Source organism: Zonotrichia albicollis, chromosome 1, assembly GCF_047830755.1.
Source record: "Zonotrichia albicollis isolate bZonAlb1 chromosome 1, bZonAlb1.hap1, whole genome shotgun sequence".
NCBI lineage: Eukaryota > Metazoa > Chordata > Aves > Passeriformes > Passerellidae > Zonotrichia > Zonotrichia albicollis.
In genome coordinates, this window is record NC_133819.1 from 60,353,261 (window position 1) to 60,376,420 (window position 23,160).

The 23,160-nt window shown below is 42.0% G+C and overlaps 1 protein-coding gene across 2 annotated transcripts; it reads right to left on the reverse strand.

Moving 5' to 3' along the window:
• Positions 1 to 246: 246 nt before the first annotated feature.
• On the reverse strand, positions 247 to 22,143 carry ADNP2 (ADNP homeobox 2). 2 transcript variants are annotated; one of them, XM_014275865.3, is made up of 5 exons: positions 22,005 to 22,143; positions 16,392 to 16,545; positions 14,529 to 14,648; positions 9,516 to 9,605; positions 247 to 5,605 (listed from the first exon to the last, which is right to left on the reverse strand). In XM_014275865.3, the coding sequence occupies exons 3-5, from the start codon at positions 14,634 to 14,636 to the stop codon at positions 2,669 to 2,671; spliced, it is 3,135 nt and encodes a 1,044-aa protein (XP_014131340.1). In that variant the 5' UTR covers positions 14,637 to 14,648; positions 16,392 to 16,545; positions 22,005 to 22,143; the 3' UTR covers positions 247 to 2,668. The 2 variants fall into 2 exon arrangements, with proteins under 2 accessions (XP_014131340.1, XP_005481852.1); XM_005481795.4 differs by having other exon boundaries at positions 16,388 to 16,545.
• Positions 22,144 to 23,160: the final 1,017 nt, after the last annotated feature.

The following is a 23,160-nucleotide window of genomic DNA, read 5'->3' on the forward strand; positions in this document are numbered from 1 at the left end:
ATTAGTACCAAGATTAAGAGCATCAGTCTCTAGAAAAAAATGCAGCTACCAATATTTGAGATAATACACAATTACTATAATGCACTAAGATCTACCTGAAGCATCTAGATCCAAGTTCTACATCTTACTTTCCTCGTCTCTTTCAACAGCCATTTTGCACCAAAAAAATGTTCACATAAAAGTTCTCTGAATGTATTAAAAGAGGGGAGAGGATGGACAGGCAATCATTTGCACACACACCTAAGAGAAAGTTAAAAATATGGTTTATTTGAAACAGTGAAACCAAAATCCAATAAATAAACCGTTTAATATCAACACTGGACACTATGTAGGAAAACTGGTAAGACTGGATTGTTCCCTTGGTGCCCCAAGCATGGATGAACCATGAAATGACTTCCCAGCTCCTCACAGCCACGCTGCTCTCTCTACAATCTTTCCCCATTCATGGCAAGCCTTCCCCAGATGCACACTGCCAAATTCCCATCCTGGAGTCTCACCAGAACCAGCAGAACCACCATAAAGATGACACGGCTCACAGGGCAGAGGCAGTAGGAGCAAGAGCAACTGTCTACATTTCAGGACTTCCAGAGAGCATTCCTCTTCCTCACTCACATTCCTCTGAACAGGTTTCATGAACTGTGTGCTATGGCCAAGTATATTTTATTTTTTAATTTTTAATGAGCTATAATGAGGCTATAAGAACACAGTTTCTTAATCATTTTTTGGGGTGGCGTGCAACTGATCCTATAAATATTGTTTATGTTTGTTTAACACTGCTATTAAATCACTAGGTTTTTCCAAATAGCAGTAACCGTGTTACATACACATTGAAACTCTTTGATGCAATAAATATGAAAATATTATGATTTTATCCAAAATAGAACTCCAAACAGCTTATAAAGCCTCAGGCAGGAAGTCACAAAATTCTGCTAAATGTGTCATGCCGTTTCAGAAACAGCAATAATACATTTTGTATCTGCTTTAACAAGTTCCTACAGCACAGGGCAAAAGTCTACTGACTACCTTAAAAATAGAAATCAGCTTGGGCATATCACCCTTTCCTTTTAACACTGGCACAAGTGAACTTTGTTTTTTTCTTCTGAGAAAGGAGGGTGGGGAGAGGGGGGTGAAGAGGAAGAAATAAAACCAATGCATTGTACAGGTTATTTATTATGTAACTGGCTGTTGGTACTGGAGGCACTCCTACACAAGCCAGATGAAAACAAGCATAACCAGAAAGGACAGCACTCAAGGCCTCGATGTGGCCACCGGTTTGTGCTTCAACTCAAGTGAACCTTCCCAACAGCTCTTCTGTAATCTGCAACAGAGATGTCAGTCCATACTGAAGGTAAGTCTCTCTGGCTTTATACTGCTGTGATGCTCTCTACAGGCCAACAAGAACCAATTACTACATGAATATCATGGGCTCGAGTACTCAGCAATTTAAAGTCTTGATGCTGCAAATTCATCCAGGTTCAGTTTGTACCATTTCTGACCCAAGGGACTTCAAGCCAGGGATCTAATTTGCAGGGGAGTAGGCTCTGCTCAGTTACTGCTCCATAAAACAGCAGTTTAAAAAGTCAGATTTTTCACCATATTTGGGTGATATTTGGATAGGGCTTCTACACTTAAGTGACATGCACAGAGGCCATATACTCTGTGTATCAAAGTAATCTGACACTCTCCAAAGCAGCTGTGTTTTTTGAAAAAGAAAATAAAATAAATGCTGCTTTGAACAACAGGAAAACAACCAGGCTTTAACACCAAATGAAAAGGATAAACACCTCTGGTTAGCAAGATCTATTTAACAGATAACACAATCATTTCATCTCAGTTCACTGTAACACTCCAATGGGCACCCAAAAGCCCCTTATGTTAATACACAGCAGGAATCACAGATCACCAGATTTAACTGGCACAGGTATTCTGACCGAGGAAAAAAATCACAATGCCATGTATTTCACACCTACCAGAACGCTGGGAATTTGGAAGGGCAATGGATGTAATGGCCGCAATCACTGCTTCAGTAGATAAACCAGAAACAGGTCAAAAATATCAGGACTTAAAAATACAAATAATCAAATTAATCTTTTTCACATAGTTTACCTTGTTATTTTAAACCACATTACACATTTTATTACTTAGAAAAGACGACACTGCATAAAAATAAAATAAAATAAAATTTGGTTTTAACAAGGACAAGGGTTTTACATGACAGTATAAAAAATGTAATAGGAGCCTGAAGGGGAAGAAAAAGAAATGGAAGTGGAACAAAAAAAAACAAACTCCCCCCAAAAAAACCCTACAAAACAAACAAACAGAACAAAAACCAAACCAAAACAAAAAAAGAAACAAAAAAAAACAAACAAACAAACAAACAAAAAAAACCCCCAAATCAAACAAGAAAAAAAAAAAAAATCCCCACAACACTACCCCCAGGAAAGGGAAAAAGCTAAAACAAATTCCAGATGTTTAAGTCTGAAGGTTTTAGCTTTTAAAATACACAACTACGTGTGCCTTTCACAATAACAGTCACAAGTGAACGATACTTTTTGTATTACTGCACCCTTCAACAGGCCAGTCTGCAAATTAAAACAAACAATATAATAAACTGCTAAATTATAAGTATGCAATTATGGATTGCTTTTAGCTATTATAAAAAGCTGGGTTACATATCCAATGGTCCATCTTTTAAATTCAAACTGTGCTTAATGCTTTTCAGTTCAGACATACTGAAACCCAGCAGCACAGATGGTTTGTGATGTTTTATTGCCTTTAAGCATGTATTTCTCATTTTTCCAAAGAATGATGCAACATCAATTTTCCACGCATATAGCAGCAAGGAAAGTAATTCCACCTCTTTTTTAGAAGGATATGGCCTCTTGTGAAAGTAGTCTGACAAAAACTGTTTCTGTGCCTCATATGAATTGTGATCATACCGATTAGGATCTACTGCTAGAAAGCGGAGATCCTCACTAGAAGGAAGTTTTCTCAACTCAGTCCTAATCTTTTGTCGTTTAAAAGGCACTACCCCTGAATTTACTTCATTCTCTGCAGACAGAGCTATGCCAGTACTTAAGCTCAGAGGCTGCTGTTCCTTATTCCTTTGGTCTTCTGCAACAAAGCAGGAATCTGATTGCTTTCTTTTCAGTACCACAGAAAGATGCTTCTCACCATTCACAAACAGCAGCTCTTTCCTCTCAGTACGCTCAAGCTGCATCTTCAGGCTCGAGTTGCTGTCTTTGGGAGCACTTCTACAACGGAGCAAATGTACAGCAATAGCTGTCAGAGTCATATTTCCAGTGTACACACCACAACAGTGGATGCACTTGAAAGCAGGAGACTTTAAGATCGTATGCACAGTCGGCATTATATGATGCCTCTCTTTCAAATGCTTTTCATAGGTCTCTCTACCAGCAAACGTACCTAAGCAAAAGGGACAGGTGAACATTTTTCTGGTGCATCTCCTGTTCACTTGTGCTGTCTGAGGTTTCACTTTGATGTAAACAGGGACAAGAACTGTTGAATATATTCCAACAAGCACTGCCAAATGTACTTCTCTTTCACCCATGTCTTCATCTGGTAGCACTGTGTTGAAATCAAAGTGTGGGAACAAAAGGCCACCCTGAGCATCATTACCTAGCTGAATTCCTCTGTTCCTGTAACTCGCATGCAACTCCTTTCTCCCATTGTGTGCAGTTTTGTTGTGCTCCACGAGGCTTTTTAAGTCATAGAAAGTACCTGTGCAAAACAAGCAAGATAAGCCATGCATGAAGATATGCTTCATGAGCTCCTCCTCACAGAGAAAACACTTACAAGCGTTACACCGGATCGCCTTTTCTGTCATCCTCAGAAATGATGCGCAAGCTGCAAGTTTGTGAGGTTCTGGGGCTTCCACTTTTACTTCAAGTGGTTTGTGGGCCACCTCCATGTGCACCTCGTAGACATTTGAGGGGAAAAGCTCATTGCAAACAGGGCAGGTCTTCCACTGTTTGGCCTGTCTGACAGCCTGGCTTGTTTCAGGAGCAGGCGGGGAGGTCTGCAAGGATACATTGTCAGAGGTCAGAACCACAGGAGGAGAGGGAGCATTGGCTGGCGACTGGGACAGCTGAGCCACTGACCCGGTCTGCACGAGCTGGATGGGCACCTGTGGAGGTGTCACGGTCGCTACTCCACCACCGGGAGGTACAGGCAAAGTAACAGAGACGGGGGCCAGTGTGAAAGTAGGTATCCCATTAACCTGCTTGCCAGTGGGGATCAACTGCCTCAATATAGAGCCCGCAGTCAAAAAAGCCGTGCTTTGAGAAACCGGAGGCTGAACAGGCTGATTTACTGGGATAAGCGCTGGCGCAACAGGTTGATTAAGCTGAAGGAACCCAGGTCCAACAGGCTGTCTGACAGGAACCACCCCAGGGGCAAGAGGCTGGTTAAGCTGGAGAAGACCGGACCCAACTGTCTGCGTCACAGGAAGGACCCTGGGATCCACAGGTCTGTTCATGTTCCCAAGAGACTGGGTAACAGACAGAACTCCTGGAGCAACTGGTTGATTCACAGGGCCGACAGGCTGAGTAGCAGGGAGCGTTCCAGCTGGAACCAGACTGTTTATAGTCCCAATTGTTTGATTAACAGGAAAGAGCCCAGGCCTGACGGGCTGATTAAGAGGAAGAACCGCAGGGGCCACAGCTCTATTTATGTTCCCAACAGAATGATTAAGACGGAGCCCATGAGAAACAAGGACAGCCTGCGAAGGTGACGGCTGAATACCCAGGTTGTTCTGAGCCACAGGAGGATTGCTGGGCACAAGAGCAACCTGCGAGGATGGAGTAGCAGGAGCACAGGCAGTTTTTGGGAGGCTGCCAGAGGCACTTGGGACAGTCACTGGTCCAACTGTGTTCTGAACTGCTTGTGTGTGCACCATGCTCTGGTTTTGATTATTCTGTGGAAATGCAACCTGGATGCACGATGGAGCTCTCACAGAACCTGCTGGGACAACAAGAGGCCCTGTAGATGGGGCAGCTGCTGCTACACCTGGGACAGGCTTTGGAGCAATATGCATTTGTTTCACAAGTCCAGGTTTCCTAATGTGTTCCGAAATCAGAGATCGAAGTTTGTTCTCCAGGTCTCTGTGTGTTTCAGCTGTCAAGACATGGTATATTAAAGAATCTGGGCTGTTGGCAGGAGCATTGCATTTTTTACAGTAGAACTCAACTGAATTCAGTGTACTTTCATCACATTTCTCGCCAAAATATGCACTTAGTAAGTTTTCAAAATGGTTCATCAGCACATGTTTCTTCATATTGTAATACAAGGTGTCTGTGAATTGACATTTTAGACACGTGAAGTTTATGATGTCACTTCTAAACTGTTTCATGCCATCCAAAATGCTGACTGTATAGTTCTGTATTCGTTTATTAAATGAATGAAACATCCAGTAGTGTTCTCCCACTACTCTGGGCCGAGAAGAAAATGCACATTTTGGGCAAGAAACCACCATCTCTTGGTCCATTTCATCCTCATGGTAACGATGCAAGTGATTCTTGAAAGAAGTAAGCAATTTGGATGAGAACTTGCACAAGCCACAGCAGTACGGCTTTGTTCTGTATCTCTGCAAAACAAAGAAAAACATCCACTTAGAAACTGTCAGTTCCTATGCCACTGTTACCTGTTTAAATCTGCACTATCAGCTGTCAGAAATGCCTTCACTGGATGTACAGCATGTATCTTCTCAGTTTCTTCTGGTTTTTAAAAGCAGATTTAAAGATTACATACTTAAGGGGAGAAACATTTGTGCACCTTTTTTGTTGTATTATAATTTACTAAGAAGCCTTACATGAGTTTACTTCTACTCTAGTTCACAAGAAGTAATTCTGAAGCCTGTCTGTTTTTAAATACAGCAATCACAGAACAAGACAGAAATATATACTATATACAGAAGTTAAGCATTAGGAATACCACCCCTTTTATTTTGACACCTTTAAAGCTTTGTTTAGTTCAGGGACAGCTCCTATCTACTGGACAAAAATACAAAAAACAGAACAGGAAAGGATTTTTTTTCTGTATTTCAACAGCCTATTCTTTGCTGAAAACTCTCCAGACCTTCCCAACAAGGCCATAAACAAAGATTTTTTAAAGAACATTCTTTTGGAGCCAAAATAATAACAGGAAGTAGTAAAACCTCCTGTTATGATAAAACAGAGATGTATTAACTCATACATACAATTTCTATTAACTCATACATACTGGGCATCATAGAATTTTTTTTTGTGAAATTTCCTCGAAAACACTCAGTATAGAGCATACACACTCCTCTCAGAAAAGTATTTTAACTGCTTAAGAACACATCTATCTTGCACTAACCAGTGATTTGCTCCCTCAGTTATATGTCACATGACAGCACTGCTTTTCATATTCACATGAGCATCATTTGTTCTTTCTGAAAAACTGGTAGCCCCATCAACCATTTTTTCTGATCAACTTCCTAACCCTGGCTCCTGCCAAAAACTACAGAATCAGTCACAGCAACACACATGTGACAAATCTGCACATTCAAAAATCTAGTGGAATCTGTCTGCTCCCTCAGACATGTTTTTCACCTCACTAATTTCTGCCCTCACGAAACAGAACCCAAAGAGAACAAGCTGTTCTGCCACTACAGCACCCAGCCCAGTTAGATCACAACACATGCATGCATTTTTTTTTGTCATGTCATAAACCATGCAGGTTACAGTCAGCCATCTACAGACAACAGACAGCCATCTCCTAGCAGTACCAGGAGTATCCATGCTGGGTATCCCCCAGCCAGGGAATAATGTGCTCTGACTCCATGATTCAGAAGGCTGAACAAATGCTTTATTAAGCTATATTATACCACATTCTACTACTACGCTAATACTATACTAAACTATACTATACTAAAGAAAAACCCATGACCCTTCCCAGACAGTCACGACACAGCTTTGACCCAAATGGTCAATCAGTCCAAACAACCATCACCAGAGTCCAATTAACAAATCCATTTCAGTAAACAATCTCCATAACACAATCCACATGGGCCAAACAACAGGAGCAGCAACTAGAGATAAGAATATTTCCTCCTTCTTTCTCTGAGCTTTCTCAATGCCTTGCCCAGGAAAAATCCTGGGAGAGAGAATTATGTCTCTCTCTGTTCAGAGAATGTGAATACCACACTAGGAGAGTCTCCTGATGATAACCAACTCAAAAGATTGAGTCAGACAATGCCACTGGCTGGCTAAGGCTGCTGAAGAAGCACACTGCTAAGCTATCACTGAATTATCTTCTATATATACTCTTTAGGTGCCTAATCTTAGCTGCTAGTAAACAGCAACAAAGCAAATTAGCAGATGCATCGATCTTGAAGTATCCTGTCTAGAGAAAGGCCACTGACACTAATGAACTAATGAAGCACACAGAACATTATTGGAAGATACACCTCACTACTTCTGAAGGAATAAAATGACAAAGGAAAAATTCCAAACAATTCTCTTTCAGCTGAACGGAAGCAGATGGAAGTATGCTGCTTTGATATTCTCTGTATGAAACAGAGCTGCTCTTCCACACAAACACTTCACAAACCATCCTGCCAGCATGTTCTCCTTGCATGCTTTCTCTGTTTTTTCTGTTCACCCATCTGCTTTTTCAGGTTCACCACAATCTACCAATGGCATGCCAGTTTTATACAAAGCTTGACAAAATAAGAATTATAAGCCACTTAAGAAAAACAAAGCATCTTGGAGATTGACCAACCTTCAACTGTATAAATGGAATCCAAAATACGGCTTATTTTTAGATATTTTATTCTTATTTTATTGTTAGAGACACTGCAGTAAACTCAGTTAACTCTTCTTTAAAGAACCTACCCAAGAACACAGTAGTACTTTCTGTTGTGTAGTCTCACATTCCCCACAACCTAGAATCATGCAGAAAGGCAGAACATCCTTCAAAAACCAAAGTTCTGCCAGAATTGTTAATATCTCTCTAAAAATAGTACAAACGGTGGAAACCACCAACTGCACTTACACAGACATCTTCTCCAGCCTACTGAGTTTACAGGAGGCAACAATTTATTTTCCCCTTATGGCAACAACTTTGGAAAAGAACATCCTGAAAGACCAGCTTCTTTTCTCCCAAATCTAGGCAGCATGATATGTGAATGATATACATCAATAAACCAAAATTGTTTAAAGAAAATGGGTAAGAACAAGGTTAGTATCCAAAAGACACAGTTTGGAACACAACCTGTTCTGCAGCAATGTGTTATCAATTCCACACTGAATTTCAATGATAGGTCTTCCATAAGAAGGCCATGAGGGGCCTCAAGACTCTTCAGCAAGACTGACAAGTCTATGTTCTTTTCTGGACACACTCTGTTGTGGTGTGTTGCAATGTCCGGTTTTAAACTTCCGGGGCCCTTCCCATGTGTACCTATCCCTTCTCCCTTCCCCCTCACCCCTTGCTGAGTGTGCCCTGTCAATCAAGCTAACATACCAGCAAGGCGTCGTGTGATTCGTCGATTTCAAAGGATGCTCCTCAGGCCTGGGGGTCATTGGACTGTCTAAGTGTCATCCTCCCTTGAGACCCTGCCCCCTTCACCTGGTTGGTAACTCACCTGTCCCCTCCCCTTCCCCTGTCCCCGAGCTTATAAAGTTAATGAGACCATGCGGACGGCATTCTGTTAGCAGCAGTGGCCCAGTGCAGATGCCTCTGTACCAATGGAATAAACATCTGGCAACCTTCTAGCAGAATCCACTCTCCTTCTCTTCACCATCGCCAGAAGCTCTCCCCTGAGGTAAACAGAGTCCTGTCTTGTGCCCCGCTGCACTCTGCCGCCAGCCAAGGTATCTCTGGGGTAAAACACCGCAGTGCTGCCTCTGGCCCAGCAGTGAAGGTCAGAATTGGCCTAGGCACCATCTAACTGGTTATACTGGGATACATATTCCAATACACTCAACTGCTCTAGACACAGCATCTCAGAAACTTGCTACTACATACAATTATAGAATTGTTCACCTCAACCCTGCCTTTCTTGTGGAGTCTAGCTATACAGAGCTAAAAGCTGTTTCACATACACGAATATAACTGGAGTTTTCCACTGCCACCCCAGACCAAGCCATTAATAATAATTTCATCTTAATCCACCTGCATCTATGCAATCACATTTTCACCCTTCCAATGAAACAGGAGTCATGTTGTACATGCTAAGACTACATATTATGTTAGGCTAAAAAGGCAAAATATTTCTGTGACATCTTAAACACTGATGTTCAGGGTTGTATCCTTAAAGACTACAAATGGTAACTGAAGTCCTCATAACCATCTCTATTACAGGGAAAAAACAAAGCGGAAATGTAAGATTATTCCCTGACTAATAGCACTTAGAAAACACATAATAAAGCTATTTTTTCCATAAAAAAGCTGCATTCCAATTTCTGAAAATTGTCAAATCAGTAACTCCACACAACACATTTATCCAGAATTTGTGTCACGAACATACATACCTTCCTTTTGCCCACAGGTTCCCAAGGAGAGACATCACTCCATGAAGTGTTACAAAAGTAGTTTTCACCTGCATCAAAACTTTTAAGATTCTAAAAGTAAAATAAAAACAAGAAATGAAAATGAGGCATTTGCAGTTCTGAATATAAAGAAATTCTCAATAGGAAATAAGGAAAAATAAAAAAGAAAAACCCACACAAATAGAGGATGACTTGGAAGTCTCTAAACGCCATTCAAAGAAATTACTTCTTTGACCAGCTTTGATTTCTTTTACCTCAAATATTTGTTCATGTGACTGCCTAATAACAAAGTAGGAATTCTGAATATTTCATAGTTACTGAAAATAATATTGGGAGTGAAAATATTTACACTTGAATTCCACTGCTTCCAGCCAAGTTCACAGTGAACATTTAAAGCATTTTTCCTCTCTACCTTCCTCCTCCTTCACTGGTAATATTTCACGGCTTACTTCATTGCTTTATTAACTTACCACTACAGTTTACTCTGCAACAGGTTGTAGTATTAAATCTGCATAACATTGTTACACTTCAAACTTGGAAAAACAAAAGACATTCACAAAAGCTGATTTCCAAGAGCTGCTTTCCCCGAAGCTACAAAAGCACAATATTACTGTGTCTACAACAACTGTGGCAGGGAAAGCAACTGTCCTTAGAGCCTTTTTTAATTAATCCCATCAGAGCAGTTCACATCCCTCAAGCCAATGCCAGCTACTATCCTAAAAATAATAAGTTCATCTCCACATTTCTGAGACGCACACATATTTAAACACAAACTTAATGGGAGAAAAAAAAAAAACAACACCAAAACCAAAAAGAAACCTCCAAAAAACTCAAGCTAGATTCCAATTTACTAGGCATTTCTGAAGACCCTAACCTAGATTCAACAGCACACCCAGAATGCCCTGGATGAAACACAGGATACAAATCCAGTCTTTACCCATAGAAAACTTGCATCTTTTCTCCCCTCACATTCTTTCTTTTCACAAATCCCTCTTCACTCAAAACTCCACAGATACTTAGAGATGGCATGATTTCCACTTCTTCACCAATCCCCACTCAACAGCAGAGGCAGATAACAAATAACATTTAAGATCAGATGACCTTACAAAAGGAGTGGAATTCATAAACCTAATAGTTTGTGTTACGTGAAATTTAGCAGCAACACAGAATATAGTCAGCAACAAGGAGCAACAAAGCTTCAACAATCAAAAAAACCCCACGGAATCCTACTTAAGGCAGGCTCTGTCTGCACTAGGCTCCTGTCCATTTGCAGCATGCAAATATGAGCATTCCTACGTGTTCAGCAGATTAGAGTAAGCCAGAACACCATGCCAATGATAATTTGATTTTAACTTCATTATTCAAGAATTTAGAAAAATGCAGCAGCTGAGTTTGCAAATGTCAAGTATGCTCAAAGAGAAACCAGAAAAGCTCAGGGCAACAATAAACAAATTCCCTGCAATTTAATCAATCCTAGACACTAAATGAGTCATGTATTTGCCCCTCAACCAACCAACCAACAAAAAAAACCCAAAAAAACAACCAGCCAAAACCACAACAACAACAACAAAAAAAAAACTCAGAAAAACCAACTGAAGAAACAAAAAAAATACAAACCACAAAAAACCCAGGAACCTTAGAAAGAACCCTTGCATGCAACAAGAGAAAACCCAGAATTTTAGTGAACTATTTTTGATGGAGAAAATGAAGACTTGAGACTTACTAAAACTTCTTCAGCTGAACACACTGCAGTGAATCACACACTGCTAAAAAAAATTTTCTTAAAGTTTATGGCTTATCTGAAACATGTTCTGCTTTTGGTTTGAGTGAGAGTCTCCTACACTTAAACCCCAGATTCCGACAAGCCAAACACAGGAAATATGACTAGAGAATTTTGCTGAAATGGCTATTTCCTACAGAGGAACATCTACTAATAAAAATAACCATTCTTATCAATAGAACTCGTCAGTGGGGCAAAAGGCTGCTCTGAACAATTGCTTTAAACAAAAATCCATTAATTAGTTATGACAGTTCCACATTTCTCACTTCCAGGAGGGGACGAAAACAGGAGAAGGGAAAGGTAACAAGAAAGGAACAAAGCCCTCTGAGAAGCCTGACTAATCCTTATGCATAATAGGTATTCTTAAGTTGAAGAGAAAACATTTTTAAAATAAGAACTGTTCTCCCCTCTGTATTAAAACTATCATGGTTTTCTTTAACAAAACAATAAAAAGCTGAGAGTTTAAATGAAGACACAGAATCATAGAACAGAATCATGGAATGGGTTTGTGTTGGAAAGTGCCACTCTTGCACTGAGAATGACACAAGAACAGGTCAGAGGCATTATTGTAGGAAGAGCAAAGAAGGCAAATTAATTATCATACTATATTATTCTGTACTATATTACACTATATTACATGACATCTAAAAAACTGAAACAAGCACTCAACTGCACAGAATTTTGTGACTGTCTGCTGACCAACAGTCTGCACATGCACTTGGCCCCTGATAGGCCAAGGAAGCAAAGAACCCTCACTTTGGGTAAACAATCTCCACATTGCATTCTCCTTTGGCACAACACAGGTGCAGTGAATAGATAAGAATTGTTTGATCATTCTTTTCTCTGCTTCTCTCACTGTTCTCTCAGGTTCAGAGAATGTGAATCCCACAGGAAAGGACCCTATATATCATCTAGTTCCAGCCTCCCCATCATGGGCAAGGATGCCACTCACTAAATCAGGTTGCCCAGGGCTACATCCAACCTGGCCTTAAACGCTGCCAGGGATGGGGCATCCACAGCTCCTCTGGGCAACCTATGCCAGTGCCTCTGCCCCCTCTGAATAAAGAATTTCTTCCTAACCTCTAATCTAAACCTATACTCTTTCAGTTTAAAACATTGCTGCCCCTTCTCCTGTCCCTATCTGTCTGTATCAAAAGTCCCTCTCCCTCTTTTTTAGGAGCCCCCTTCAGGGGGGCTGCAAGGAAGTCAGCCTTCTCTTCTCCAGGCTGAAAACCCCAGCTCTCTCAGCATGTCTCCAGCTTCAGAGCAGAAGTGCTCCAGCCCTCCAATCACCCTCATGGCCCTAAAGATCACAGCATATTAGAGAAGCTGAGACAGTTTATTAAAGGAAAACCTCTGACCTTACAGTGTATGTAAACACACTGCTTGAAGAACCAAACTAGTACTCGAGCCAAAATGCTCGTGTTTTCTTACTAGCAGAGATCAATTAGCCTAAAAACTAATCCTTTTGGTCTCTAAGCTACAGAGAGGTACTAGTCATACATTACATTCCTTCATCTTCCTCACCAACTCCTGTCCATTATTGTGCCTTATTACAACAGCGCAAGACCAGATTCAGGTCATGTTAGTAGCATATCATATTTCAATCCATTTCTTACATTGTCCAGCCATAAAGAGTCCAGAAATCAATCTCAATATCTGAGAAAACAAACTTTAGGTACTTCTCACTAGATGGTTTTCAAGGTGCCTTCAAACTCAGGCTTGTCTACGATTCTAACTTTTATTAAAACCTCATACATCCCATGCTACCAAAAAGAAATACCATCATCATATGAACCAAGTACAGATCCAGCTACACTGCTAAAGCTGTACCAAAACCAGCCCCAGATTACCCGGGAAAAACAAACTAAAGTTATGAACTTGGTTCAGGAAGAACTATTCGCCAAAAAAACCAACCTAATACGGTATTTTTTGGCCCAAATCTCATAGAGGTCTTTCTACAGTGGAAACCTTTGCTGGGTTTCCCACTACCATTTTTTACTAAAAAATGAAGCGAAACCAACTAAACACACATTATACGTACCCCCAAAAACCCAACCAAATACAAAACAACTTATTCCTTATTTACCATTGAAGTCCATGCAACAATCAAAGAGACTGCAAGCAATTTCATAGTAAAAACCTGTCACCATCAAAACATTCCTGCTTTCAATGATCAAGACAGACTCAGCTCTTGAGTGAAAGTGTGATTGCAGAATATTAACAAATTAAAAACAGTAAGTAAATGAAAATTAGTAGACATTATGTTTTTCTTTGAGCTATTATCACATTTAGATACATGCAAAACTGTTCAATTGCAATAACAAAGAATGTTCTAAAATCAGTTATGCGTGTGGTCTTGAACATTTTTTCCATTAACTAACAAGAGTTTCAGAAAGAAACCAGCACAAAAGACACAACAGCACCCTCACAGAGTGTTATACCTACTTTAGTACTGCCATACAGAAGCAATCAACCTCTTGTCAACACTAAGGCATGAATCTACTCAACAGTCAAAAAAACCTGTGCACCAGCTCACTGAAATACACTATTGTTAAGAAATTGAGTTACATTGCTGTGTTTGCACTTTTTCTGGCACTGGGCTGCCAATCTGATGGCATGCATTCTGCCTGACTGATGCACAAAATTTTCTTCTCCAAGTGGCAACAGTGGTACAAGGTTTATCTTAATCACCCAGTACACCTGCATATACTTTTTAAGATACAGAACCAAACTACAACTCAATGAGATAATTTTGGTATTTTTCACCAGACACAAAGTTTAAAAGCTTATCCATTTTCAGAAATGCAGATGATTTGTACGTCTCTTCAGAAGCTTGCCCTTGATAGGAGATGGGATGTCTTTGAGGGGGCTCAAGTCCACATCTGTTTGAAATCTTAAAAGAATTGGAATTGCACTGCACACAAATAAAAATTCATTAGTCTATGGTATTTTTTCCTAAAGCTGTACTATTTCTTTTTGTGGAAACATTAATAACAGAATATGAGGCACCATCTATGACACATCTTGCTAAGAAACACACACTCTTGCATTGCTAAAGACACTGAATTCCTGCCCTGGGTATGAACAGTCAGTAATAAGTAACCCCAAATGTAAGGACCCCTCCAAAAAATCTATCATATATACATCAGAAGGTGAAATATTTGTCAGGAGTTTACATTTCAGATTTATTTACATTCTTTCAAATACTTTACCTTCAACAATTCCCTGCAGCTGTCAAGCCCAAGATCCACAAGAATGTCCTTCACCTTTTTTCGAGCCTTCCTTACATTATCAAGGTTTTGAACAGGAATTTGAAACATTTTGCACTTTTCCTGGGGAAAAAAAAAACCAACACAATAACCAAAAAATAAAGAAAAAAAGAAAAAAAAAAAAAGGAAAAATAATAAGGCATGGAAAAACAGACTAAATATTTCAACACAGGTACTTGCATTCAAGTGTGTTAAAATACAAACTAAAATCTGAAAAGTCAGAGAATAGAAATATTTAGGTTAGAAAATATGTCTAAGATCATTAAGTTCAAACATTAACCCACCACAGTCATTACCCATGCCTCTCATCACTACACCTATGTGTCCTTCAAATACCTCCAGGAATGGAACTGAACTATTTCCCTTGCCAGCCCATTCTAGTGCTTGGCAACCCTTTTTCTGAAGAAGTTTTTCCTAATATCCAATTTAAACCTTCCCTGGTGCAACTTGGCTCTTCTCCTGTCACTTGTTACTTGGGGGAAGAGACTGACCCCCACCCACCTGGCTACAGCTTCCTTTCAGCTGGAGAGCAATAAGGTCTCTGAGCCTCCTTTGCTCCAGGCTGAACACCCCCAGCTGCCTCAGCCATTCCTCACTGCACATGTGCTCCAGACCCTTCCCCACACTCACTGCCCTTCTCTGAACTCACTCCTGCTCCTCCATGTCTTTCCTGTACTGAGGAACAGAAAACTAGACACAGCACCTGAGGTGAGGCCTCACCAGTGCCAAGTACAGGGTTGATCACTGCCCCAGTCCTGATGGACACACTCCTGCTGATATGGGCCAGGACACCATTTCTTAAATATGAAAACCCAAAATCCTTAAGCCAAGGAAGTGGGGTCACTAGCATTTCCCAAGTAGAAAAGCTGACTGATTTTAAAGGAAACAGAATGTAAGGGGGGGAGGGAATTTTTACATTTCTTCTATCTACAGAAAATTCCAAATTTTTCTTTCAGATCTCCTTGTATCTACATGGCAGGAACATAGTTTTGTAGGGTTTTCGTAAAAGAACATGAACACCAAAATTTTATTAAGTTCTATTCAGAAAATTACAATCATATCACTTAAGGAGAAATTCCACACCTTTCACCTTAAATGTTAGCATCAAGATGAGAAATCTTTTTGATATTTTTGTTTGCTGTCAACCATGTACATGCTTAAAATATGAATGCTAGTAAATCTAGATTTCCTCCAAACACTTCTACTTTTGTAAACTTGTAAGGTATCTCCACAGGCTCAGCTGTAGAAGTAAAAAAAAAAGCTCAGCCTTTGTCAACTCCTTCTTAGATTACAGCAAGATGCAATTTAGACTGAACTTTAAGAAACTACAATGGACACAGAATGCAAAGCCTAACCCTAAGCTTGCACTGAAAAAGGTCACTGGAAGCTTCTCCAGTAGCTGGTGCTTAAATAGCTGACAGAGGATCCAGGAGCATTTGCATCCTAGTTCTTACTGCTAAACAATTCATCCATCTAGGACACGCCTGAACAGGAAAAAGAAAAAAAATTAGAAATAGAGGAAATCTCCAAACAGTCCTTCAGCACATACAGTCTCAAATGTCTTGAAAAGCTGTACTTTTACCAAAAGAACAAGCTCTCTGCCAACATGAAAGCTCTACTTTGAAGAAGACTTTCATGCAAATAGTTGCAAAATCCCCCTGCATATAAGACACCAGCTACAAGCTAAGCCTCAAAAAGTCCCCAAAACAATATAAAAAATGTTCCAGTCTGTATGTAACCACCCCAAACCTCAATTTATGTACAAAACATATAATTGAATGATTAAAATTCAACAAACTCACATACTATTCTTCGCTTCTTCTCCCCTGAAAGGAAAAGTGTGTAGAGAGAAATGGAGAGGGAACCCCATTTGACAGATGCTAGTCTTGTTTTCTAATGTTTTTTATCACCAAGCCCAGAAGACATGCTGATACCATTGGGGTAGGTGTATCACAGGAACCTATACAGAAAGGAATAAATCAGAGTAACTGGTCAGGTATTTTCTCAAAATGCAATGAACAAAAATTTGACACAAAATACTCTTTTAAAAGTGAAGTCACCAGGAATTTGCAGAGTCCCTACTTAAAGCTTGAACACCAGTTGGTTAGGCACACCAAGCCCACGATCCAGTGGGGATAACAACAGAGCTACTGGACACCACCCTGCCCAGTGCTGATCAGCCAGAGGAAATATGGTTCAATACATCGGGCTCCAGTGGAAACAGTTTCCCCATCTCAGTCTTCCAACTCATACACTGATGCTACTGAAAAAGGTGATGCAGGCATTTGTTGAGGCATGTCTAGCTCACAAATAAGAAACAGTCAATAGGGGTGTAGTACACAACATCCATGTACCTCAAGAGTTCTTAACCAGCAATCATTCTGAAATTATTAATGCAGAAGAAAATGAAATAAAATTATTAGTTATCCTTAAATTATTAATCCATGAGAAAGAAAAATACACCAAAACCTCCACCATAACAGAAAAAACTTGAATATAAATTATGTTCCAGTTTTCAAACAGTTGGTCTTCAATCCAAAGGCCACCATGTGCAATCACATGCAGTGTTATTCAGTAGGTACAGGAACAATGTTCTTGGAAGTAAGGATCTTAAAGGATCTCACACCAGAATCACAGAACGCCATGGGTTGGAATGGATCTTAAAGATCATCTAGCTCCAGACCCACTCCCATGGGCAGGGACACCTTCCCCTAGACCAAGCTGCTCAAAGTCCCATCCAACCTGGTCTAGAACATTTCCAGGGATGGGGCATCCACAGCTGCTCTGGAAAACTTCTGCCAGTGCCTCACCATGCTCAAAGTTAGGAATTTCTTCCTAATATTCAACCTAAATTTACCATCCTCTTGGAGTCTCTCTATCCATTAGATCAGCACTGCCCCACCATAAAGGTCACAGAAGATCAACCTTCTAAGCTTATTTCCTCAAGTCCTCCGTTTAATTCCTTTATTATTATGCAGTTTATATTCCACATTTTCATACTAACAATTTTTTTTCTTATATTTTGGACATTCCTCAGGCTTTAGTTTGCACTTTGGTTCCATGAATTTGTTGGTCCACATTCCATTCTTAATCAGCAAATTCAACACAAAAGGACTACAGTTAAACTGAACGAGGGTTACCAAGAGTCTTTATCATTTCACTGCACTGCCTGTCTAAAAGACAAAAATTTATTCTTCACAGCTTTTAATTGTTTCCAAAAAAACTAATAATCCACTGAGTTTTCAGACTAGTGTAACTTCCTAAACAGAACCAAGGCAAGTTTTTAGCAAAATAAAGGAATAACTGTAGCAGCTGGTGTCTCAAATTCTGTTCTAAGGCTATCCAACTCCTGCTCTATTCAACTCTTGCTCAGGCATTTCAGCCATCAAGCTATTCCTATTTGTTGCTTTTTTAGATAACATCTCCATAATGATACACAATGTAGCTTTATTCAACACTATGGGTTTGTTTCATTTCTGCATTTGTGACCATAGATTGTAACACCCAATTAACTACATTTGACTTTTCAAAGATCACAATTTCAACTCTTCCCGCTTCCAGCACTATTGCAGTATTTCAAGTCTAGCCTAAAAGCCAAAGTAACAGTCTGCACAATATCTTGGTAGACAAAGACACCAGTTTTCAAAGCAACTACCTTTTACTATCATTTCTCTGCATTACAAAAAAAAAGAGAAAAACAATAACACTGCACCTCTTCAAAATGAGCAGTCATCACAAAATGCCGAGTTCCTACTCATTTTACTTCTTAGAACCAATCTCATTTCCCTTGGGAGGAACCTCGAGAGGACACCCAGTCCAGCTTCCTATAAGCAGCTCAACCATTCATTGCAGGCAGGGCACTCTGCTTGGGCAGCCTCTCTGGGCAACCTCCTCCAGGGACAGACTGTGCTCACTTAGAGAGCTTTGCTTCTTACATGAAATCTGCACCACTTTTGCTTGTGTTCCTACAGGAAGTAGGCATCTGCAAGCAAATGAAAATGGAGTTGGTATGGAGCTGGCAAAAAGGAAGATACACATATGTGCTTTCAATGGGCATGCAAATGCTTCCAGCAAAATCCAGTCAACTAAATAATGAGACATTTCTAGAGTTTTCAGGAAAAGAGGAATGTCAGAAGATCCACAGCGAAAACAGCCATAATGTAACCCTTTTAGACACCAGAAAATCTGTACAGAAGCAAAATCTCCAGATGTGTTCCGAAGTGGTTGGCCTTCACTTGCCTGTTGCTCAAAGAACTTCTTTGAGCAGGAAATTATGAAAGACTAATAGAACTTTGTTCTCTCATAGTATCTGCCTTGAAAATTAAATAACTCTTAAATTTTTGTAACTTTTATCTAGTAACTGTCATTAGTAACTGAGAAAGAGATTTTTGAAATCTCTCTGGTCTTTTTAAAAGGTTTGTGTCTTTTATACGGCCTCTATAAAAATATACAGGTTTGGATCAATTGGGTTGGAGTATTTTGGAAGGTCTGTTTACCAACTTGTATTTCAGCAGTCATCAGAACTGACAAGCACCAATAAAAAATTACATTGCAGCCAGAATACTGCAAGTAAAGTCCAGGGTAAGGAAGTAAAAAGGGCGTTTGCATGGTGTCCAGACATGTTTCGTTCAGCTGCATGGTGGGATGTTCAGGGTGCAAGGCACACTCGTGAGAAGAGCGCCGGTCTCTCCTCTCCCCAGAGCTGGGGCTGAAGCATGCTCTCAGGCAGCTCAAAGATGATGGCCGGGAAGAGGGAGGGAGTGCCTGAGGGACACAGAAGGAGCCAAAGGTGTCCCAATAGCCTCTGAGGGAAGCCTCTTGTGCCTACCCAACCCAGGGAATGCCTCCCAGCTCCCCACAAATTATTTCCATTACAGTAAACTCATTAGAAGCTGACAATTCATATTCGTTCAGAAAACAATAGAAACTGCTTCATTCCTGATAGTAGAACAAAAGCATGTGATCTGTTTTCAAGAACCCAGGGAACAAGAACACCGGATGGCAGAGAGCAGCTGGGAGGACAGGCGCACTAAGAAACTGCCTACAAGAATGAGAGTTTGGCTTGGCCGTACCAGATTTTACCCTCATCAATTTTCTTTTGTTTCTGGTACGCTTACATATCCTCTGAGAGGTCACACCTGGGTACCTGCTCAACCACACATTACATGGTCAGCTTCATTTCCTGGACTCTTATCTCTGCCTTCTGAAAGAGACCTAACAGGATTTACAAGTGCATCAGCACCACCAAAGCTTATCCAACCTATGGAGGGAGAGGGAAGAAAGCTTCCTAAGGAAAAAGTTGACTAAATAGAATGGATGCTATTCTTGTTCATTGTTTAAATAATTTGTAGTTTAAAATATCTTCTAATAAAACACACAAAGAGCAGTTCTGGTCACCAAAGTAGTTTCTCTTTATCTTCTTATATTCAGATTTCTATCCAAGGGCAACTTAATAGAAATCTGAAATAAGAAAAAAAATTAACTCTTCTTTGTCCAGCTATATCAGAAACCTCTGGGCATTTCAAATCATAGGTCTCTTAAGAGTCACAAGAATTCTGGTCTTTTCAGGCTATAAATCACATGCCTGTTGAAAAGGTCACCTTGCCCAACACAAAGATGACCATCATTCAACAGCTGCTAACACACAATGAAGAGGAGTAAGATATGTGATGGCATAGATTGAGATGCAGCACAACAACCTGCATCCTACCTAACACATCAAAGCAAATTTAGATCACTAGCTACAGCTACTGTGGTTTAAATAACTATTGTGATGGTTCACTAACACACAACCAAATCCCTGCTATTCAAGACTGGTGAGAAGAGGCTAAGGGACACTACCATGAAGGGACACTACCATTCAGACTCATGGAGCCTACCTAAAGCACTAATTCACATAATACTTGACTCCCATGAAGTCCCTTCTGGGCACTGGCCAGAACCTGAACACAGCAGGATCCAAGCTCATCCTAGGTAACAGAAGCATCTGCATGGAGCCCACTCAAATCCTGCAGGATTTGTCAGTTCCACGTGCATGTGAGCAGAAGAGTCACACCCTGAATGCAGCTATTCCAGGAGGAAGTAACACTGCATTTATGCTGCACTTGTCAGCTAGGTGTGACCCCAAGACTTTGCACTTTACAAACGCACACAACAGTCCACAACACAGACAATCCAAAACCTTAACAAGTCAGAAAGGGGACAGAACTGAAATCACCCCCAGGGCTGTGCAACAGGCTTCAGAAGAAGGACTAAAGTGTTTAAACACAAACCAGCTCCACCAGCACTCAGTAAGATTTAGCCCAAATCCAGGAATTCCCAATGGAAAAACAGAAGGCATAACAAAACTTTGTTTCTAAAGATCTGCTGTAATTTGTGAGGGATGCTGTTTTTCACAAAACCTCCGTGAAACAAACCACAGAAATTATTACAGCTTATCATATACACTATAAATTATAATAAACCTTATTACAGGTTATCATATTCTTTATTTCTTACCCAGTTCCTAAATATTGTGCTAAAGAAACTCCATTTTTTAAATCAAAATTAAAGAGAAAGTTTATTAAAAGGAGCACTAGGATTTCTAGAATATAGTTCAATATCCCAGGAGTCTTTTTAAGTGTTTCATTGTAGCTCTTTAAAACTGTTTTTAACAAACACACATTTTTGGTTGACAGAAAAGTGTTGAGGACAACAAGCAAATCCTCCCAAGTAATTAACCCATCAAAACTTTATCTGCTGGAAGTGAGCTGTTCATAACTTTGACAATCCAGGACTCTGAACCGCTGCAGGAATTACACACATGTCTTTTATTCCGTTCACAAACCAGGACAACTGGAACTCCCCATTACCTGCTCTCGACCACAAAGCAAGCCCATTCAATTGGTTTTCACGGCTTGCATTGTGTGGGTTGTGTTTGTTTACACCATTCATAAACTTTCTTTCTAAATGTATGCATTGCTGTGGCGTGAGGAACCACATGGATATTCGACGTAATTTTGAGTCCCATTAACTGGTTCCATTAGCCGGTGATGAAGTGCTGGTTCTGTACGCATGGCACTCCTATCTCCCCTACAGTTTGCCACAAACTGCTTCAAACCAAAACAATTCATTAAAAGCAATTAAAATTATTCATCCAGACTTCAAAGCAAGCTATTAAGCTGGGTTCTTAGACACTCCATCGCTGAAGTGCTACCTGGAATTAAACACCCAACACGCAGGACGGGCGGTGATACCGAGCCGCTCCCAGCCCGCGGCAGCGGGGGAAGCATCCCCGCGTACAGCGCCTCGCCCGCCGGACCCGACCCGTCCCTCCCTGCGCCATCGGGGAAGCCGCTCCGAGCCCACAGCGCCCGCCGAGCCGAAACCGCGCAGCCACCGGGGCGTCCGCCGCCCTCCGCCCCGCCCCGCCGCACGTACCCGGCCGGGCTGCAGGGGGAGCCCCCGCCGCTGCTGCTCCTCCTCCTGGCTCTCGCTCCCGCTCCTCCTCCTCCTGCGGCCGCCGCCGCCCGCCGCGGACCCGCACCGCCGCCACCCGCCGCTCACGGCTGCGGCTCTGCCCCCGGCGCTGCCGCCGGCGCTGCCCGGTGCCACCGCTCCCGCGGCGCCGCCTCCCGGCCCTGCGCCGCCGCCGCCCTCAGCGCGCGCCCCGGGGCCGCGGCGCCATGGACGGGGCTCCGCACGCGCCTCGCCCCGCGCCCGCCTCCCTCAGCGGCCGCCGCCCGCGCACTACCCGCGCCGCATCGACCGCCAGAAAGAGAAAATGGCGCTTGATCTAGCGGAGGAAGTGACGTCCAGGCTCATTTGCATGGCAGGCAGCCAGCCAATGGGGAAAGACTCAACCAGCGCTCCCATTGGTTCTCCAGATGGAGTGGGCGGGGCTAGAGGCGGGGCTAGAGGTGGGGCGTGGCCCAGCCTGGAGTTCACCTGCGCCCCTTCACACCTCTAGGAGGCAGAACTGAGTACTCTCGCGAGAGCCGTGACGTCACCACGGGGAGGAGCCTGATTGCACCCGCCCATCACACGAGGTTGCCACGTGACACCCAGCACTGGGCCGCATGAGGTGGTGGGTGGAGCCTTATTTGCATCTGCTGCATCCTGGCAGCCCCGCCCACCCCGCTGGCCCCTGGGGCGAGGCGAGGCCTGGCGGGAAGGCTCCCCATTGGCCATGCTCCTGGGGGCGGGGCTCACACACCTTGGCGCCATGGTGGGGCCGGGCCGGGTGCGATCCCTGGGCCTGGGCCAGAAGGGACACAGGGCAGGGCCGGGGCACGGGACCCCTCTGGTGATGCCATCTGGGAGCGTGGCATTGCCACGCCCATGGTGCTGGAAGGCTCTGAGGTGTGATGGAAGACACCTCGCAAGCTCTGTCTACCAGCCGTCTCCGTGTCTGCTAACGCAGTTCGTGCTCTTCCTTGATGACAGATGGTTTCTGATGGACACAAGATGCAAGCAGAGCCAATCCCCTGTGAGGGCAGGCAACAGCTGTGCCACAAGGACCAAGACAAGCGGCCATAGCAGTAGGGTCTGCCAAGACTCCTGATGTGGCCCTGCCACCAGAGCCGGCAGGAGGCCA